Source organism: Coturnix japonica, chromosome 37 (genome assembly GCF_054131305.1).
Source record: "Coturnix japonica strain WE chromosome 37, WE-NBRP24, whole genome shotgun sequence".
NCBI classification, from domain to species: domain Eukaryota; kingdom Metazoa; phylum Chordata; class Aves; order Galliformes; family Phasianidae; genus Coturnix; species Coturnix japonica.
Window position 1 is genome coordinate 887407 of NC_140699.1, and position 13644 is coordinate 901050.

At 44.9% G+C, this 13644-nt stretch overlaps 1 protein-coding gene across 3 annotated transcripts; it reads left to right on the forward strand.

Moving 5' to 3' along the window:
• The first annotated feature begins 3270 nt into the window (after nt 1-3270).
• On the forward strand, nt 3271-10369 carry LOC146754840 (maternal embryonic leucine zipper kinase-like). 3 transcript variants are annotated; one of them, XR_014938561.1, is made up of 6 exons: nt 3271-3716; nt 4076-4182; nt 4628-4755; nt 8516-8674; nt 9374-9594; nt 10044-10369. XR_014938561.1 is itself a non-coding variant. In XM_085526603.1 (5 exons), the coding sequence occupies exons 2-5, from the start codon at nt 4591-4593 to the stop codon at nt 10099-10101; spliced, it is 603 nt and encodes a 200-aa protein (XP_085382729.1). In that variant the 5' UTR covers nt 3274-3716; nt 4076-4590; the 3' UTR covers nt 10102-10369. The 3 variants fall into 3 exon arrangements, 1 of the variants encoding a protein (XP_085382729.1); XR_014938560.1 differs by having other exon boundaries at nt 3272-3716; nt 4631-4755; XM_085526603.1 differs by having other exon boundaries at nt 3274-3716; nt 4076-4755.
• Nucleotides 10370-13644: the final 3275 nt, after the last annotated feature.

Below are 13644 nucleotides of genomic sequence, written 5' to 3' on the forward strand. Positions count from 1 at the left end.
TCCTTGATTTCCTTCCCTGCTTCTTGTCTGATGGTGCTGCTGAGCCAGGAACAAGCTGCCCAGTGTGGCAGAGCATGGTGCAGAGCTGTGCTGGGACCTCCTCCCCTTCCTCTGCTACAGATCAGTGCCCCACACGTGCCATTGGGATGCTCTGGCACGGGATGTGCCTCCAACCCAAAGCTCCTTCCCACCTCCCAAGGAAAAACAAAGCAACCCAAGCATCTCCAGCAAAGCTGCCCAGCAGACAGCAGGGAATGCAAACAGCTTCTGACTGCTCCCCTACACTCCCGTCCTAAGTAAGAGACCCTACGAGGACTGGCTGGGAAATCAGGGCATGACACACGTGAGTGTGCACAGGATTGTGCAAAGCAGTGGGGTTCCACGAGTTTGTGTGTGTGTGTATCTCTGCTGTTATGAAAGCATGGGAAGACTTACTGAGTCCCAGATAATTACTTATCCTCAAATGCTTTTTCCTGGCCAAATTTAGAGCCACTCACAGGTAATCGAGACCAACAGGCTGTTGTTGCACAATCAACAGGCACAATCTCGATGATCAGCTGAGGAAAATAAAGCATCATGCCAAGGGTACTAGATAAGGGAGCAGCTTGAGATCTGCACATTTATGTGATACTCATGGTGTTAGACAATATTTGCCTAGAGAGGTCACATTGAATGAAAGCAAAATCTAAGATGAATGAAAATATACACAGGAGAAGAAGCCTCTGAGGCTTCTGAAGTGTTATGACCAGAAGACATAAACTCTGTTAAAGCAAACGTTTCTCTCTCTTTTTTGTGTTCTTCCAGGCAGGCCTTGATTACCGCCTGAACACATGCTGTGGAAGCCCAGCTTATGCAGCACCAGAGCTAATCCAGGGCAAAGCGTCTATTGGCTCAGAGGGATGTAGAGCGGTGTTTGTTTTCCCCTCTTTCCCTTCCCTCTCCACAGAGCATTTCAAGGCAGTGGAGCTCAGGTAGGCTCTCTTGGTTTCCCTTCTGAATTCTGCTAGGTTGCATTGCTTGGTAGCTCTCAGAAGCTGTCAGTGGCCACAGACTAGAAAAGTGCAATTGGTCTCAGTTCACACAGCTGGCTGGTTTGTGTCAGGCTAATCCTGAACTGCCTCAAGCGACTGCTTTGGGGCTCTACAGAACAGCAACTTCAGAGATCTCTTTCTATTACTAAGTGTTTGAAAGAGCAATTTGCTCTGTTAATTATCCATCATTTCTGTGCAGTCTGTTTTGTCAGACTTGTCTTTAGCTTCCAAGTTGTATGTGAAGAATTGTTTCCGTTGTAATGCACAATGTACTAAAAATTGAGAGATGTAAATGCAAAGAGTTTTTCCAGCTTTGATTTCATGTCTGTAATTTTGGAACCCACTACTTGCAGTTGTTAATCTGTCCAAACTGGTCTGGTTTGGAATGCCCTCATCCTTCATGAATCGCTGTTAAAGGCGGAGCAATTCCTACAAGTGCCATGGCCCCACTGTTCTAATTCTTGTTTCTTTGTTTTCCACACGCTGCTTTTCAAGCCTCCTTTTTCTTTACAGTCAAAGTGAGAATTGCACCGTGAGGTGTCTGAACCTTGTTGTGCCTCTACATAAATAGAACAGCAGCAAAGCCTGACAGGTGACTGTGCTGACAGCTCTCGTAGCCAGTAACACGTAACTGTGCTAAATCCCTTGTGACGGCTTTGATTTCATTTTTGCCAGTGAAATCCTTGTAAAAGGAACTGCAGCAGTGTGATGAGCTAAGGTGAAGATGCTGGTTTTAGTAGTGCTCTAAGCTGAGTGGAAGAACAATTGAATTAGGGTTATATGCTTTCTCTGGGACGATAAGGCTTTTTTTCCTGAGGGAAAGAGCCAGCTTTTCATGGGCTATATGTGGGCTTTGGCAAGGGCAGACAATCCAGTCTGTCAGGAAGCCATTTGTGGTGCTTCAGGTTTGTAAGCTTGTCTTTTTGTTTTTCAGGCGGATATTTGGAGCATGGGTGTAGTGCTGTATGCTCTGCTGTGTGGGTTTTTCCTTTGGATGATGACAATATGATGGCACTCTACAGGAGGATACCAGTGGGTATCAGTGGTGCTAGAATACACTGAGAAGGGAAATAGCTGAGCTTGACAAGAGGCCTTGCTTTTCGGATGGCAGAACATGCTGAGCTGTGGGTAGAAAGGCCTGTCTGCTGAATATTGTCCCTGTTTTTGCTGCTTTGTCTACCAGTATTTTGTGGATTTGGTTCTACGCTTGGTTGGCCTATGTGGCACTGTAGCCTAATTCTATACCATGATAGCATACAGAATTTAAGAAGTATTTTCTTGCTAATGGGCTGGATTTTTTGTATCTGGTTCTTCAACTGGCTGCTCCCTATACTATCTGTAGTAAAAATACAGACACATCATTTGATTTCCCTGAAATGAATGTTCCTAAATGCCAGCCCTTCTAATGTCTACGAAGAGCAAAGTTCTGCATTTGCTATTAGAATTTCCTCTTCCAGAATCAGGAGGTAATGTAGGACCCCACAGATTGCCTTCAGAATTCAACAGTTAGTTGTGTTTCCTTTCGGAGAACTTAATCAGAATGCAGTATAAAAATTGATAATCTGATGGGTATTAAGTTACAGGCTTGCTATTTCTGCACTGAATTTGTTTTTATTTTACATGGTTGTGATCTGAAAGTTGCTTGAAACGCAGGCACCTCGGCACTGTTGTGTAACTGAATTTCACACATTATAGATCTTGAAATACAAAACTCTGACTTGTTTTCAGTCTGCTGCTTGAGTCTAATCTGGGTCATAGTGTCTGTGTGAAGTGGAGTATGTGGGGAGATTGTTGCTGCAGATCCTGGGAAGTTGCTGGGTATTTGCAGACAATGGCTGCTGTTGGTCACTGGGTGCCACTGTTGCTCTGAAGAACAGCTGTGCTGTGCATGCAGCACAGCATGCTGTGCGCGCCATGGAACTAGGAATCAAGAAGAGATAGAAGCGTCACTTCTGCTCTAGTAAAAGGTCTCATCTGCTGACAGGCTTTTGTACTTGAATTCAGAACTCAGGACCTGTTGCCACAGAGGGACTAGTTGCTGAAGTTGGATGACTCTTCCTGTTTACTCCTTGTAATATGTAGCCATAACACTAACTATTAAAAAAACATCTGAAATCATGGCTAATTATTGACTGCTGCACAGCAGAACACTACCACGGTGAGATTGGGCTGTGAGATGACTTGAAAGCTGTTTCCTCAGTATAGGTCTTATTCGTGCAGCTGGGACTCCTTGATGAAGACTGTGTAACAGCTTTTTGTGTTTCACAACAAGAGAAGAGAGAGTAGATCAGCATTAACGTCAGACGTAATAAACGTATGTCAGTAATTCTCTGTATTTAAGCCCGCTACTACAGTAAATAACCTTACTGTATTAACAGACTCTAACACTCACTTATTCTCAAACATGAAATATTTCACACCTTTCAGAGGTAAGGTACCACTGCAGAACTTCATAGTCTACCTAATAACTACATTTCTGAAGTTCACATTTATTCCTTTTTTCTCCTTTAATTGTGTTTTCTCAGCCTTTCTGTTATATTCTACCATGCTGAAATCCTTATAAATCTCTGGAAGTCCAGGCAGACTCAAAACAGAAACTGATGGATGAACAGCAGATGTCACATGCTGGCTTAACTCCCTGCTTTGAAATATTTCACTAATAGGTGGAAAATATCAACACGTCAGGTAGGACAACCAAGCAAATTTGGGGAATTACAGTTCACAAATACTTCAGAAAATGAATTAATTCCAGTAACTTTTGAAAATAAATGGGAAAAGCTGAACTGAGTGCTGCTAGAGATGCTGTATAAATGTCAATAATGACATTCCAAGGTGTAGAAGAGATTTAAAACATGATGGGTACTCTGGCATTAAACTGAATCTGAAAGTTGTCTCTTGCAATTGAGTTGTCTTTCTATTAAATAGAAAGTGGTAGAATTTGAAGGATTGTTAAGATTTCCATATAACCTTAGTAAGACTGGATATAAAATATAAGTTTTATCTAGGCGAGATCGTTTGTGGAGTCACTGTTACTTCTTTTTTAGGTACAGGGAATAAAGAGAACAATCGACCTACAAGGGAAAAACGTTCTTCCGTTCACGTCAGTGATATTTTCACAGTCTTAACTCAAAGGACTTCTAATGCCTGATAAGTAATTCAAGCTTATTATACTACACTGAGTCTGTCAAGCATTGTACCCACGGTTCTCATAGTAGTCAAAAAGCTGCTGAAAATCCAGCTGAATGTCGATGCTCCTTGGAGCTGGGCTGAAACTTGCCCCCAGAAATGGGAGTCCAGCTGAAATGCTGTGCAAACTGAATTAGTAGGAGCTTTGCCATTCACTTCAGTAGAGAGATTCTGGCACCAGCTTTAGTTTTCACTTCCAGCAATTGTACAATACACTAACTTTCAAGCAAAAATGAGAATAGTCTGCTTCTTTATCTCAGACATATTGTGTGAATCAGCTGAGGCCTGAAACTACCCTAATGTGATCAGACGTGAAGGTTGCACATCAAGGGGAAAATATGGCAGACATGCAGAAATTTTCTTTGTACTGACAATGTTTCTGAAGAGATCTACATCCTCTTGTTTTCTAGCAGAATTACGACCAGTTGTGGCAACCTATCTCTTGCTTCAGTCTAAGAAGGCTCGTGGCAAGCACATTCCCTTGAGAATTCCATCCCAAACAGGACGTGCCAGTACCACACAGTCAGGAAGCCTGGGGGTAAGTTTTAGAGTTCAGCACAAGGTTCAGGTCAAAATGCCTCTGTGTGCTGAAGCTCTGCCCGGGTAAACAGTCTGGTGGCCTAAACATCGGTGAGGGAGCATGTGTGCAACCAGTCTTGGTCATCAAATCTTGTTCTATGATAAGGCCACCGACTCAGTGTATGAAGGAAAAGGATGTAATCTTTCTAGATTTCAGGGAGGCCTTTGATCCTGTCCCTTTGGCTGCATGTTCCCAACCTTCCATCAGGAAGCCAGGAGTACTGTTCTGGGTCATGAAAAGGCAGCCAGTGGTTTGACTATCACGTTTATGTGTTTTGATGTTTCACAGTGGGTCTTAAGTAAAAGGAACTCAGGTTTTGGTTGCCTGCAGGACAGATGTTCTTTTGGGTTCAATATGTTTGCATAGTGACTTGCAACCATGGGACTGGTGTTCAAGGACCCTTTTTGTTCCTTCAGTTCCTCGGTTCTTTCTTGCCTAGATTTGACACTTTGTTTCAACAGAAGAGCTGATATTCGCTTTGGGAGCACTAGGCAGCTGTTCATGTGGCTTAGAGGAAGACTGTCTGTCTTCTACCCTGTGGGCATGGAACAGCCATGTGATGTCATAATGCCATTTGAGACGTCATAAGGCTCCTTTGTTTTCATAATGCCCCTTTGTGACGTGATAATGCCCCTTTGTGACGTCATAACACCCCTTTGTGATGTCATAACACCCCTTTCTGACATCATAACACCCCTTTCTGACATCATAATGCCCCTTTGTGATGTCATAATGAGCCTTTCTGATGTCATAATTCCAAATTGTGATGTCATAATGCTTCTTTGTGACGTCATAATGCCCTTTGTGACGACGTAATGCCCTTTCTGATGTCGTAATGCCCTTTCTGACGTCGTAATGCCCTTTGTGATGTCACAATGCTCCTTTGTGACGTCATAATGCTCCTTTGTGATGTCATAATGCTCCTTTGTGATGTCATAATGCCCTTTCTGACGTCATAATGCCCCTTTGTGATGTCATAATGCTTCTTTGCGATGTCATAATGCTCCTTTGTGACGTCATAATGCCCCTTTGTGATGTCATAATGCTTCTTTGTGAGGTATCTGTGGTGCCATTGATAATGAAGTATGATGAACTGGAAGGCTTTCAGTAGAATTGCAGCCCTAACATAAACAATGACTTGAACTCTGGAATTCTGTGTAAAATCATTACCTAGCTTGTGGTCTGGCTCTTCAAACCAAAGGCTGTGAGGTGCTGCTCTTGTTGACACAGGCTGTGAAAGATGACTTGAGCTCTAAGAGTAATTTCCCATCTGCTCTTGATATGAACGTCAAGTCCACAATTAGAATATTAAGAACATAATATAAAAGTTTTTTCTGCTGGACTGAGGACTGGGCAGTAAGAAACCGGATGAGGTTTAACAAAAGCAAGTGTAGAGTCTTGCACCTGGGTAGAAATAATTGCATGCACCAGTACAGGCTGGGGGAAGAGCTGCTGGAGAGGAGCTCTGCTGAGAGGGACCTGGGTGTCCTGGTGGACGACAGATTGACCATGAGCCAGCAGTGTGCCCTTGTAGCCAAAAAAGCCAATGGCATACTGGGGTGTATTAAAAAGAGCGTGTCCAGCAGGTCGAAGGAGGTGATCCTCCCGCTCTACTCTGCCGTGGTGAGGCCTCATCTGGAATATTGTTTCCAGTTCTGGGCTCCCCAGTACAAAAAGACAGGGATCTCTTGGAAAGAGTCCAGCGAAGGGCCACTAAGATGGTGAAGGGCCTGGAGCATCTCCCCTATGAGGAGAGACTTAGGGAACTGCGTCTGTTTAGCCTTGAGAAAAGAAGGCTGAGAGGGGACTTGATCCAGGTTTATAAATACCTGAGGTGTGGGAGCCATAGTGGTGAGTCTGGTCTCTTTTCAGTAGTGCGTGGGGATAGGACTAGGGGTAATGGGATGAAAGTACAGCATAGGAAGTTCCGCACAAATGTGCGGAAGAACTTCTTTACAGTGAGGGTGACGGAGCACTGGAACAGGCTGCCCAGGGAGGTGGTGGAGTCTCCTTCTCTGGAGATATTTAAGACCCGCCTGGACACCTACCTGTGTGACATGGTGTAGGGAGCCTGCTTTGGCAGAGGGGTTGGACTCGATGATCTCTAGAGGTCCCTTCCAACCCCTACGATTCTGTGATTCTGTGATTCTGTGACTTCCATTAGCTGTTAGCCATAGTTTGGAACTTGCAAAGCAATCATATTGGAGCCTTGCTGGGCAACCTGCTCCAGTGTCTCACCACACCCACAGTAAAGCATTTCTTCCTAATATCCAATCCTAATCTACCTTCTTCCCATGTAAAGCCATTTCCCCTCATTCTGTTGCTACCTGCCATTATGAAAAGTCCCTCCCCAGCCTTCCCTGTAGGCCCTCTTCAGATACTGGAAGGCCACTCTAAGTTCTCCTTGGAGTCTTCTCCAGGCTGCAGAGCCCCATCTCTCTCAGCCTGTGCACATAGTAGAGGTGCTTTCAGCCCTCTCTGATCACCTTCATGGCCCTCCTCTGGACCTGCCTGAACATCTCCAAGTCCTTCTTGTGTTGAGGGCTCCAGAACTGCGTGCAGTGCTCCAGATGGGGTTTCAATGAGAGGAGTGTGGAGGGGCAGCACCACCTCCCTCGACCTGCTGGTCCTGCTTCTATGCTTTAAGCTTATGCTTTAAGGTCCTATATGCTTTAAGGTTTAGATAGTGCAGTCGCCTCACCTCTTCAGGTTTATCTATGAAGGTCCCTTCCAAGTGAACCGTGCTGATCCAGACAGTTCGGACTGCTCATTAAAATGTTTTAGTAAGTTGGGCTGGTCCTACGAAGCAGTATGACTGCAGTAAGCAGTGTACATGGTGCGCTGTGAGTACTGCACACATTCCTCTTGGCAGCTTGTGGAACAGAAACTGTGCATTGTTTGGATTGTGTAAGTATTCCTGTTGGTCTCTTGTGATGCTTACCTTCTTAGAGCACCTTTCCTCGTTTGGCTCTACATATTTTGGTACCTTACTTGTTCTGTTTGGCTTAGCAGGGAAGGTCTTCTTCTGAAGCATCCTCAGTCTTGGTCTGGGCAGCATACTTAGAAATGACATGGACGTTACATGAGTGGGTGGTCAAAGGGGGGAAGAACTCACCTTTCTGATCTGTTTCCTTTTAGAACACAGTCCTGGAGAGGATTTGCTTTCCTTGTTTCCTGGAGACTTGGATTCTTAGATGGTTTTGACTGCAGCTATTTCTGATGTTAATTCCTTTCTCTGTACTTTAGTAGCCAAGTACACGTGGAGTGCTTTGGAATTGTCTGAAGTTGCCAGGTTGCTTGTGATCACATATGTAACGTGGAGTTATGTGTTGTGCCAGTGATAATTCAGTGTGATGAACTTGAAGGCTTTCAGTAGAATTGCAGCCCTAAAGTAAACAATGACTTGAAGTCTGGATTTCTGTGTAAAATCATTAGCTGCCTTGTGGTCTGGGTCTTCAAACCAAAGGCTGTGAGGTGCTGCTCTTGTTGACACAGGCTGTGAAAGATGACTTGAAGCTCTAAGAGTAATTTCCCTTCTGCTCTTGATATGAATGTCAAACCCACAATTACAGTATTAAGAACATAATATAAAAGTTGGTGCTGCTGGCCTATTGGCTTCCATTAGCTGTTAGCCGTAGTTTGGAACTTGCAAAGCAATCTTATTTAGATTTTAGTGATGAAATCTTCTGATGAAATCTTCCTTTTAATTCTGCAAAAGAATCTCAATGGAACATTTCAGTCTGAAAAGGCTCTGACATATGAAGATGTGCCAGACTGCAGCCATGTGCCAGATGTGTTTGGATCCATGGAATTTTCTGATGTAGCTTCAGTGTTTGAAGAATCTCCGCTCGATCTAAATACTCAGAGAACAAAGCAGGTGTGTGAAGATGTACAGCTAGTTTCTTACAGAAAAAATACAGCTCTTAATCTAGAAATCTGCTTCTCATTGTATCTAGTGCTTACTCCATATTTAAGTATCTAGTGGACCTTGACCAAAGGGAGATACAGATTGAGCAAAGAAGTATGTTAAGCATAAATTTTGGTGCCTTCTACCTGTAGGCCATGGTTGGTTTAATGAGAACCCTAACTCCAGTGTTTGGTTTGCACAGAAACAGCAAGCAAGGGAACAAGTAAAGGAGTCAGTGAGGATTTTAAAACACAATGGGAAGCGATGAGGCACAGTTCATAAGATTCTGGAGTTAGGCTAAAGGTACACAGACCTTTAAAGGTACCGAAAGAAGTTCAGTCTTACTGTGTTGGACAAGAAAATCCACAGTGATGTGATTGAAATTTTGCAGCCAAACCAAGTGATAATTCATAGTTATGTTTAGATAAGCTGGTGAGGGTTAATCGTAAATGGGGAATTGACATGAACAAATAAAAAATGGCATTTGAGAGTCTATAAGAAACGCACTTATTCTAGGAAAGAATCAGAGGTTTTAACTCTTTTGTTCAATAGACAAGTAGTGTATGATGTTTTTATAAGCATTGTGTCTGACCTTCTCAGCTGTTAGAATTTCTTTGACAGTAACTTCTCCGGCTGTGATCAGAAAACCTTTTGTTCCATCTCTGGCAGCATTCGAGGCATGATACTCAACTGGGTGATATGGAATTCACACTGTCAACTCCAGTGACAAGAAAAGTGGCATCTAAGCAGCGTGCAAACACAGAGAATGTTGATGCAGAGTCAGCGTTAAGAAATGAGCTGCCCTTTGCATTTCCTGCTCCTGCTCTTTTTGAAGAGTCAGACAGAGAAGCAAGTAGAAGGCATACCCTTTCAGGCGCCTACTTCCAAAGGTATGTTGTATCTAACAAATGAAAACCTAGAACATGTGTGGGGTTTATTTGGTCACAGCACATACAGCCACCAGCCTGTACATCTAACAGTGCACTGCAAGCAGTTTAACCATCTATCAGGGCACGGTACTCGTCTATTAATGATAGAAGTTCTCACAGTTTCACAAGGATCATGCCTTGAGATGCATTCAGATAATGAGACAAGTGCTGTGCTCCTAAATCTAGCATGTGCTTCTACTTCCCATCGAGATCTAGTAGATAATTTCTTTAACATTCATGATGAGGGTTTTGTTTTTATTTTTTTCTGGTCTATTATTTTGAGTGAAAGAAAAGGGTATGCTTTTATTTAAGCGTGCTTTTGATTGTAACATGCTTCTATATTAAATGTAACCTACTGAATTCCTCATGATAGCATACCAGTATTTGTGTGTATCTGTTCTCCCTAACAGAGTAAGAAGAGACTCAGTGAACCTGGACAGTGTTACCCAGGGTTGTGAGAACAGCTGAATGATTGTTGAGAACTGGTCAACTCGTGAGCCTGAGACCTGGGATCCTCCATCCTAGGGTGGAACTTTACTGGAGCACGTGGGTACCACAGCAACAAAAGGACTGTGTACAATAGACTGAGAGTTTGCTGAGTTTCTTGGTTGACAGAAAGCACAACTAACTCAGCAGCAAGTGACATATTTGGGATAGGAGATGACAGCTGGACTTTGAACCTTAAGGACTGCCAAGAAAGAAGCCATCTGCTCAACCCCTGAGCTGCAAACTGCCAAGGAACTCCATACGTTGCCAGGAATGACAGGAGGGTGCCGACCATGGATACACAGCTACGGACTGATGGTAAACTTGAAACAGCTTGAAGTGAGTAAGGGATATCCAGGGTGCACTGGTGCTCAATATTCAGGAAGCCTATAAATCTACAGTGGGCCAAAGGATACCAGTTTTAATATCTCATGCAGTGTTTACTGTATTGGAGGCAAAAGGTGGACATTGGCTCTCACCCCAAAGATTCCCGAAATACCAGGCCATCCTGGTGGAGCAGGGTGATATAGAAATAATTGTAACTACTATTGCCAGCCCAGTATCTTTCCTTAGCGGAACTCCCCTGGTGGAGAACCAGGATGACATGACTGCTTTGAAACAACTGAAGCTGCACATTGCAGCCGGTCGGTCGGAGCTGAAGGATGAACCCTTAGAAGATGCAGAAGACGCCTGGTTTACCAGCAGCTGCAGTTTTGTGAGACAAGGAGGCTGTAAGGCAGGACATGCAGTAACTGCTACTGAGCAGGGAATGGAAGCACAACCATCAGCCGTGGGGACTACCCCTCAGAAGGCTGAAATAACTGCCTTGACGAGAGCCTTAATGATATGGACGGATGCTAACTATGTGTTTGGGATGCCACATGCTCATAGTACCATCTGAAAAGAGCAAGTATTGCTCACACACAAGGAAAAGAGCGTGATGTAAATCTACCAAGGGTAGAGTTTGATTTTGAGTTGGATTTTCTGGGCTTTGAGACACGTCTTCCAGATGCACACTGTGTTATTTCTGATGTGTTGACCTTTGAGGTCCAGCCTTAAATGAGGATTCAAGTAATACCATAGCAGGAATGGTTTAGATTGGAATTGGAATGCAGAAGGTTGGAGCCCGCAGGAGCAGGGAATCAATCATCTCCCTGTGCTTGGCACTGGTGAGTCCTCACCTTGAGTTTTGTGTTCAGTTCTTGGCCCCTCACTGCAAGAAGGACACTGAAATCCTGAGATGTGTCCAAAGAAGAACACTGAAGGTATGAGGTATCTAGAGCACAAGTCTCTTTGCAAGCACTATCTTAGAGGCAGCCTTGATTTCTCCTGCCCCAAGCTTTGTGCCACAAGAGCTCTCCTGCTTCTCGCTGTGATGTGAGACCATATGGAAGGCTCTGCAGAGGTCCTTCCTTTTCTTGACTGTATTTTGTGTGGCTTTGGACTTGTTTTCGTCTTTCCCAAAGCCCTCTGCCCAATTCTGTGTCCTTCTCTGCAGCCTTGAATTCGATTCAGAGCAGGTTCCCGAGCTCAGTGTCTGAGACATTCACAGCGTGAGCTCCCTGTGCAAGATGTATTTCAGGGAGCTCCCGAGCCCTCTGCTGACTAAGCATCTCTATGCCAAATTCTCGGTAAGCTCAGGGCAGTGTCTTGGAAATGACACGTACCTGTTCCCTGGGCGTCCTGGCTAGTGGTTGCAGCATTGCCCCAGCTCTGAGGTCTTCTTTCTGTTAGCCCCATGAGGCATGTCTTTGCCACATCCTGCCTCTCACTTGATGGCACTTGTGGTGGTGCCAGGAGGTGCTTATTTAAGCTATTCACAATGGTTGTGAGAATTCCCTTTCCTTTGCTGTTCCCCTGCTATTGATAGTATGGGGTTAATAGCAAAGGGGACTTGGAGTCAAATGCCTGCTGCGAGGAGCTGCACTGCGCAATCAGGCTGTAAAGCCCCCCAGAGCTTGCACTGCTTGGCCTTGATGGCACAGGCTGTGTGTATAATCAGGAGGGGTGTTAACTCTTTGAAAGGGCTGATAATAGCAAGACAAGGGGAAATGGTTTTAATTTGAAAGACGGAAGATTTACGTTGGGTGGTAGGGGGAGATTCTTTACTAGGAGAGTGCTGAGGTCCTGGAACAGGCTGCCCAGGTACGTTGTGGATCCCCCATCTGTAGAGGTGTTCAAGGCCAGGTTAGATGTGGCCCTGGGCAGCATAGTAAATGTGGAAGATAGGTGGCCCTGCCAGGCAGGGAGTGGAGCTTCATGATCCTTGAGGTCCCTTCCAATCCGGGTCATTCTGTGATTCTGTGTTCCCCAGATGCCTCTTGGAAGTCATCAAGTCTGCCTCAGTGCTGACCACCAGTGCACTGTCCCCATGGGACTTAATAAGACACTTGGTGTCTCTGGCTGGGATCTGCTCGGTGATAAACATGCACGTGAAGAACATAGCGATAGAGTGGGCTCCAAACCTCTTAAGGTAAACTTCTTTTTCCATTTCAACACGATGCTTAGTTCTGCTCTCCCCCAACCCCAGGGGCACAATTTCTAGATGACAGTTTCTACTCACTTGTTTAGCTGGGACTGCTGTGTCCCTGATGATCCAGGATAATTTCGTCAGTGGCATCGCTGTTTGCCCACTGTGGAAGTCTCCAGAGCCCAACCTGACAGTTTTTGGCTACAGAAATTCAGACTTGGGGAAATGACCTCGGGGAAATGACTTGTAAGATTTGCCTTTTCTTCAGATCCCAGCAGAGCCAATCTTCTTGTGCCATTGAAGCTGCCTGCATGGAGCTGCAGACTCAGTCAGCTGTGGTGGAATTCCTCATCAGTCACACAGATGTCATCTTCTGCTCCGAATCCACACCAGTCGTGGGAGAGTGAGCAGGTGAGTGTCTTCCTCCATTAGCTTGATCTTGATCTGGCACCTTGATCCAATCCAGGTCTTCTCCAAGACCTTTGAAAATTCTATTACTGTCAAGGAGACAGCAGGCTTCTGGGCTTAGGATAGAATATGGTGCCCCATTCCTGGATCCTTAGTGTGTCCAAACACAAGCCTTACTTGGAGAAAACCATCACTGCTGTTAAGATTTTTTGCCAGCAGGTGAAGCTTGATTGAAATGTGGCAGCAAAGCTTTCTGGAATCCCAGCCCCCTAGTTTTTCTAGGATTTTTGTTTGCCTGTTTTTGATACAGTGAGCTGCTCTTAATTGTGGCTGTGTCCTTTGCCACGAGCATACCACTGAGCACACGGTTATTTTGAGCTCCTCTTCTTCCAGTGGCTTGGATGAGCAATTCTGAGAGATATGCAGAACTGGGATGGCTGTGCTGCTGCTTCCTCCTCCGTCTCACCTGTGTTTTTCCCTTGCAGGGCACAGTTCTCTGGCAGGGCCCAAGTCTGTGTGGGTGTCTCCATCCACAAAGCTGCTCACCGTGCAGGAGGCACAGGCTGAGAGGAGAGGTCAGAGCAGCTCTCCTGTTGCAACACAGAGCAGCAAGATACAAGCGGAGGAAGGCCCCGCAGCTGTACTAA